The sequence below is a fragment of the Triticum aestivum genome, chromosome 6A (assembly GCF_018294505.1).
Source record: "Triticum aestivum cultivar Chinese Spring chromosome 6A, IWGSC CS RefSeq v2.1, whole genome shotgun sequence".
Classification (NCBI taxonomy): Eukaryota; Viridiplantae; Streptophyta; class Magnoliopsida; order Poales; family Poaceae; genus Triticum; species Triticum aestivum.
The window spans coordinates 523,086,056-523,093,510 of NC_057809.1; the positions used below are offsets into that span (position 1 = coordinate 523,086,056).

The 7,455-nt window shown below is 44.6% G+C and overlaps 1 protein-coding gene across 1 annotated transcript; it reads right to left on the bottom strand.

The window, feature by feature from the left end:
• Positions 1-2,444: 2,444 nt before the first annotated feature.
• Positions 2,445-4,674, bottom strand: LOC123128261 (protein FAM32A-like). The gene is made up of 3 exons (XM_044548228.1): positions 4,390-4,674; positions 4,083-4,234; positions 2,445-2,877 (listed from the first exon to the last, which is right to left on the bottom strand). The coding sequence occupies exons 2-3, from the start codon at positions 4,228-4,230 to the stop codon at positions 2,618-2,620; spliced, it is 408 nt and encodes a 135-aa protein (XP_044404163.1). The 5' UTR covers positions 4,231-4,234; positions 4,390-4,674; the 3' UTR covers positions 2,445-2,617.
• Between the last annotated feature and the right edge of the window lie 2,781 nt (positions 4,675-7,455).

Here is a 7,455-nt window from a genome sequence, read left to right on the forward strand (position 1 = left end):
TTGAAGTGAGCTCCAAACCTTTGCCCTTGAGGTATGTTGTGTCCTAGGAATTGCTGATACAGAATAACCAGATGCAGAGATCTGAATCGATATAATGCCTTATGATGTATAAGACAATATTTTTCTGTTAGCAGTGTGATGCCGACCAGAGGTTAATCATGTGGTCTTGGATTGCACACACTATTCCATAAGACACAAGAGTGATCATGATGTCCATGCCCAGGTAGGGTAGTGGTGGTGATTGAGGGCGAATGCCTCAAATTCTCTAGCCATCAGTTACCAGAGATAGTTAATTTATGATTAGTAAATTGAAGACCATCATGGTAATGTTGTAAAATTAATGGATATTTCAAGAAGTTATCTTGAAACCATTAATGTGAATCTCAAATTGCTAAGCATGACACCTTGAAGATAATCTTCAAAATGAAGTAGATCTCGCAGCACTAGGGAGCATAATCTGATGAAATCAGTAGATACTCACTCATAATGCCTTATGTCATGACTTAGTAAAATGCATGGGAGTGCACAATGTTGTGCAATCATAATGTCAAATTTGACAAAATGTAGGCTTAAACAGTAGTGGTGATAATCTGCAAAGCAGTAGATCTACACACTACCTCGGGATCTCAATACATCAATTTGAAGAAATCACTAAGAATTTTGCATATGTATTTGCAAGAAATTGAAAATCTCAATTGCAAATAGACGTATTAATCTCGACATGTAGCAAACATGGAGATACATACATTCCGGAATACATCGTACTCAACAGAAATACACCACTATTATAAATGAATAGTAACGATGTTGCAAACTTGATGTTCAAGTGAAAAAACTTGAATTATATACACCTCAAATTTAATGAGATGTTCTTGTATCAAGTTGCAAGATAATTCAGCAGAGTGAATTAATATTTTGCGAGAAAAAGAAATTTCTCAATCGCAAATGTTGTGCGAGAAAACTTAATCTCAATCGCAAAACAATGTCGTTGTACTAGTAGGACATGTTATATGAATTGCTAAAAAGCAAACACATTGAACATGCCACATACAATAACCACATATTTTCTGAAATGTTACACTCAACAGAAAATGCAGTAATTAACAGGGTCTAAAACAGGAAAATTACACTGCTAGAACTGCTGTTAGATTTAAGCAAATAATGCAAATTAGCAGGAGCTCCTGGTGGCTCAACTGCATGCAAACATGCCACGTAGGGCAGCCTAGCCACGTGCAGCTTGGTCAACCGAACGGATAAGGAAGCGCAGCCAGGAAGCGAGATGCCCAGCCACATCGATCCCCAATTCACATGACCGACACAGGCGGAGCCCCTGCGGCCGGTCGGCCGCATCACTGGTGAGCGACGGGGTTCCTCTCGTCGGGGCCGAGGGTCTCGGCCGCATCGAGCCCTAAGGCCGAGTCATCGCATGGGAGGGAGCCGCGCGCTGCATCCATCGCCATCGATAGCCACGCCGCGGGAGTGGCTTCGCCGGGGAAAGAGGGCTTCTGCGGGTCGCCTTGGTCCGAGAAGTTGGGTCGTCGCCGTCCAGCCGCGTCAGTATGCCGCGGCCGCGGCCGCTGCTTCCCCTCACGGCTCTGCCGTGTCGCGCCAGCGCCGCCCTCGCTACTCGGAGGTATGCTGGCCGCCACCGCTTCCGTCAGCAGGCGCGCCACCGGAGGACGGGTCACGCGGAGGCGACGTCCGTGGCCGCGATGCTGGCGCTGCAGCCTGTGCAGGGGAGGAGGCCTCGCCGTTGGGGGCTGCCTCGATCCATGGGATGGCGCTGCACGCCATGGCCGGGGCGGGGCGCAAGACCACGGTGGTGGGCGCTGCACCGCCGCCGCAGTTGCTGCTCGTCGCCACGGCGGCGCGGAGGGCGCGAATCCGGCAGCGCGGACGGGCGCGACGCGGCCGAGGCGCGGCCACGGCCGGCGACGAGGGCGCGAGGCGCGGCCGTGCGAAGTTTTGAGGCCTGGTGCTCTCGGTTACCAGCGTGCTGATAACGTGTTGCAAGTCGATTTTAGAGCGAGAGACAAATGAATCGAACTCTTGATCTCTTTCATTAATGATGAGGACGCAACAGAGGGACGCGTCCATTCCCAAACAGCGCATCGAGGGATGCGGTTGTTGCGGAGGGACAGTTAGGACAAGGGGAGATTTCCCTTCAATTAAGTGTATTAATTAAATCCTAACAACATCATCTGTTGGAGATGCTCTAACAAGAAAGGTTTTGGAGATGCTCTAACAAGAAGGGTTAAAAGAAGCATGAGACTTAGAATGATACCACTGGATTTATTTAAATACGAATTCATAAATGGTATAACATGTGGCACATGTCCCCTACATTTCGTTCTTCAAACTTGATACTCCAAAAGCATGACTTATAAACTGGAGCGGAGGAAGTATCAATCAATTTAAAAGAAAGTACTCAGAACACTTGGAAGTATATTAAACATGGTCTTCAACAGAGATAAAGTGCAATCAGCTTACAAGTGCAGAGGTACTCAGTTTATCTCTAATAAAGACAGCACAATCCATTGTTTCAGAGCGCACCCACGCGAAATTGACGAGCTGCAAGCATAGGTCCAGCACACTGGAACACTTGTGCGAACCTTAATTAACCAGGGCCGACCTTTGGGATATCATAGTGCTCACTAAGATTTGCGAGGTACTGGTTGAAGTCCTGGATGCGGTCCCTGTGCGACTTGTCAGCCACCTTGGCCAGCTTGTGTACATCGATCTTCTGCTTCTGTTCAATGTAACGCCTCTCGGCTGGAGTGAGGTGGTCATAATCGGCTTGCGCACTCCCTTCCTCTCCCAGCTTGTCAGCTTCACTGAATTCATTGTCAGGGTCGCCTGGTAATTCAGAGCTTCCACCTGAAGAATAACCATCGAGTTAGAGATGTGATATATATTCAGCAGAAAACAGTTTTAGATTGCAAAGAGTTATGTAACACACAAAGACAGACACATAAAAGATGTAAAAATACAAACAGTCAAGTTGTCGGGCAAATGGACAGAGTATACCAAGCTTGCATACATATAATCAAGTACATAGAGCAACTTCTCTTAAGGTTCAACCACTCAGCAAATCAGCATAAGCACCGTGCCATTGCAAAGTAACAAGTTCCTATTTGACAGGCTCGGCTTTGTCCAATTTAGCCTGATTGCCCAAACATGGGAGACTATTTTCATAAAGGCTAGTCCAGAAGCCAATAATGTTAGCATCTTCTATCCGGTAAATCTGTCATAGCATTGACATGGAAATCTGACTACCTTCAGTCCAAGGTCCAAAGACATTTCACTAGAATACTGAATCTAACAAGTACCATCATCAACGAAAGACACAAGACATGTTCCTTCTTAGTTCGGAATTAGCTTGAGCTCACATAGATACAACCTCTAATCCCACTTACCAGACGCTCTTATATTATGGGACAGAGGGAGTATAACATTATTAGTCCCTCAAGTAACAGCACTACAATGTTTTTTTTATTCCTACTGTATTACCAAATCAAAGAAGAAATCATGGCAGCAAAACAGTGTTAACCAGCTAGAAAGCACAAACTATTAAGTAACCAAAAATATAACCCAACTGACGCCAAATATACATAGGGAAGCAAAGATGCATATTAAACAAGTATAAATGTTTGTGTTATGATCATCAATACTATATTCGATGGCGTGGACATATAGAACAAACAAAGATCACTTACTCTGGTCATCTATCAATGAACTAACCACCAGATGGGTCAAACCCATATCATTGTTCAGATTGCAACAAAACTATCATAGTACCAGCCCTACCACACACTAATGCTCATCAACACGTATTTATTTTAGCAATATATCCCATGTCGCAGGCATGCATAACAAGCAAAACATCATTTAGACAATGGTAATCAATCAACGACCTAAGCAGCAGATGTGTTAAATCAATCGTTTAGACTTAAGAGTGCAACAAATCGGTCATGATATCAACCCTAAAGCACACTATAATGTTCACTAAAAAATAAAATTACGTTAGGAATGTGAACCGATGTGTTTGGAAGGGGCAGCTTCGGTGTAGAAACGAGCATTACCTTCGCGGAGCTCGCTGTGCTCGCCTTGAGACGACTCCTCGCGGCGGTGCTTCTTCTTATTCTTCTTCTTGACTCCGCCCTCCTTGACATCCAGCGGTTTCCCCTTCAGTTTGAGCTTCCCCCCAACGACGTTCTTGTACTCCGACATCTCGCTGCAAACATCAAAGACCGAACAAATTCGAAGCGAAATTACATCCGACGTCCCGATGGTTTGCAGGGTAAAGATTTGTAAGCGATTACTCGTAGCAAACAACAACAGATTAATCTAGATTGAAAGCGATGGCGACGCGGGGAAGCTAGGGCTTACACTGCCTGACGGGAGGAATCGCTTCGCGGGAGCCTCCGATCCGCGCCGATCCGGTGGAGGACGGTAGGCACGGGGAGGAGGACGAGGAGTTCGAGGCGCTTCGGTGGTTGGCTCAGCGGCGACGGCGACGGCGCCGGCGCCGGCCGAGGGCTTGGCGGCGGCCGATTTGGGTTGGGGAAGGGGATTCTAATGGTGCGAGACCACCAGGGTCGGTGGGGCTGCTTTGGTCGCCATCCTTTTTTACCGTTGGGTCCTATGGTACTCGGAATCGGAGTTTTTCTTGGGCCCAGGTGTATTGACTGCCCGCATCACTTGGACGGAAGCCCAATTAACTGCGTGACGAGGTGAGCCCACGAAAAGGATTTACCTTTTGTTTTGAGGATTCAGTTTGTTTTATAAATGTACTGTAAGTCACGGTTTTTTTTGGCGAGACCGTAAGTCACGTTGGCCACTCTCTCTCGAAAAAAGTGTCATAAAAAAACTCTCTCAAAAAAAGTCACGTTGGTCACTCTTTTCTAAAATAGATATTTCTCTGACAAGTATTTTTGGACAGAGGAAGTATAATGAACCAGTCACAACACTCCATTTTGGGAGAAAATAGGTCACATAATGGTTCCAGATGTTTTTTTTGAGGGGAATGGTTCCAGATGTTGATGTATCCTGCTGATTAGGCTGCTTTTTGCAAATAGAACCCTGACTCAAATTTTGGAGTTGTCCAAAACTGCACGCTTCTTCCTATTATCTGCCCTTTCTCAACCCAAAACAAAACAAAACAAGAGGAAGTAATGCACTCTCTCTCTTAATAAAAGAGGAAGTAATGCGGATGTTAAAAAAAGAAGGAGAAATAGATGAAAGCATGCATATAAAAAAATAACATTTAATGTTATTATCACCACTAAAAGATAGGCAACATCAACTAATGTACGTCTAGAAAAGTTAGATTGCCAGTATCAATGGTTAGACTACTCCCCGCAAAAAAATGGTTAGACTACTAAGAAGTCTCAAGATTTTAGGAACAACAGACTATATAAGCATATTGCACAATTTCATGAGTTTAAAGTATAATTCAATACACAAATCGAGAAATAAAATGGGACACATTTCACCATCACTAGTACCTCGTTCCTTGTAACATCCCAAAATTCTAAATTTTGGAATGTTATATTAAATATATTATTATGCTTGTTTGTTTGATTGTTGTGTGATTGATTGTGTGAAATTGAGTGAAATTTGAAATTTTTTGAAAGTTGAATGAGAGGGAATGATATGACTTTCCCAAACTTTCACCTTTGCATCTTGATCTCCAAGAATTCAAATTCATCTCAATTACAAAAACCCTAGAGTGAAGACAACATGACTTCTTCCATTTGAAATGAAAAGTGGTTTTGGAGAGATTTGAATTCCTTTTTGAAAACACTTCAAAGTCATAAACTTTATGCAACTCAATGATCCTCATGAGAGGAGATAAAATGACTTCTTCAAAGATGAGTTGGAAGTTTAAAGGAATCAAAATGAAAGTCCATTTGAAGGTATTTTGAAACCTACTATCAATTTGGAGTTATTTGGCTTTTAATAAAATTATTTTCTCGAATAAATAAATAAATGGAAATAAGGGTAAAATGATTCCCTTCAATGGAAAATTTGGAGAAGAGAAATTTGAAATCATTTTGCCATTTTAGAAATGATTTGTATTGAGTTTTATTGCAACAACAACATTCTTTGAGTTTTGTGTATTTTTGTGGATTTTATTTTCCTCTGAAAATATGTTCATGTTTTAGGAAATCTTTTTATTAAAATTTAGATATATCATATACCTATATAATGCTTTATTTATTATGTTTATTTTTTTCGTTCTCTGTTTAAAAGAAAAGGGGAAAAGATTTCAAATTAGGAAACCCCCGGCGCGACCCACTTTTCTCTCTCTCCCTCGGCCACCCCACGCCCGCAGCGGCCTGCCCCGGCCACGCCCGCACCCGACCCTCTCCCGATTGGCCACCCGATCGCTCCCTTTCCCTTTCCTCTCAGCGACAGGCTGACCCCACCCCTTTCTTCAACCCCTCGTCCAGCAAACCTCGCCAGAACGCGTTCGACGCCGCCGCGGTTCCGATCTTCCATGGACCGTGATCCCGAGCAACCCCTCCTCCAAGAACTCCTTTCCCCATAAATACCCCTCTCCATCGACCCGTCCCCCTCTTTTCCCCGCACTGAGAACCCTGCCGCCTCCTCAATTTCTCGCCGGAGCTCCGCCTCTGCCACTGCGCCATTGCTGCCGCCCCGCTCCACTCCGCCTCTACCACCCCGGGCCTCCACTCGCTCGCCCGCATCTTCCCGTGCCCTCGCCCGACTCCCTCGACCACCGGAGCGTCGTCGCCATCATCTCCCGAAGCTCACCGGAACACCGGAACTCCGCCACCTCGCCCTGCTTGACTCCGTCATCCCCAAGCCTCGCCGTCACCATCATCGTCATCGTCGTCGTCAACTACGCCACCCCGACGCCTTCCCCGACTCCAAGGACCCCTGGAGCCGTCGCCCCGTTCATCACTGAAGCCGCCGCCGCCGTCGACCGTCGCCGGAGTTCCACCACCGCCGTTGTAAGCTCTCCCTCTCTCCTCATCGTCCGATATGTTTCGAACGACATAGATTAGATCTTAGAGTACCTATTCGATAGATGCAATTTATTTTAAGTGAACCGTCGATTTTTCTGTTTTATTTAGTTGACTGATGCGGTTCTGCTAGCTATAGGTCGTTTGCCCGTTTGCACGTATCGGCCACTGCTCTAGGCCAACCCCAAAGGGCCTTGTGGCCTCTGTCCGTTAGATTTTTTTCTGTTTTATTCTGTTTACATAAATAGTTCTGTTTTTAGAAATTCTATATCTTTTATGTTTTAGATCCAAATCGAGTGATTCTTTTTGCACCATGTCACAAATTTGTTGAAGTTTCTGTTTTCATACTTAGTTTACAAATTTGATTAATTTAAATTTGAATTATTTTAAATATGCTTCAAACACTGTTTTGGCTCTAGTTTGAATTCTAGAATAGATTTTTGATTTATTCTTTTTGCTATTG

What these genes read in the sequence shown, in the direction of transcription:
- LOC123128261 (XM_044548228.1), bottom strand. Translation starts at nt 4,230, where the DNA reads ATGTCGGAGTACAAGAACGTCGTTGGGGGGAAGCTCAAACTGAAGGGG. An exon ending in GCACAGCGAGCTCCGCGAAG is followed by an intron (nt 2,878 to 4,082) that starts GTAATGCTCGTT and finishes GTTATTCTTCAG; the next exon opens with GTGGAAGCTCTGAATTACCA.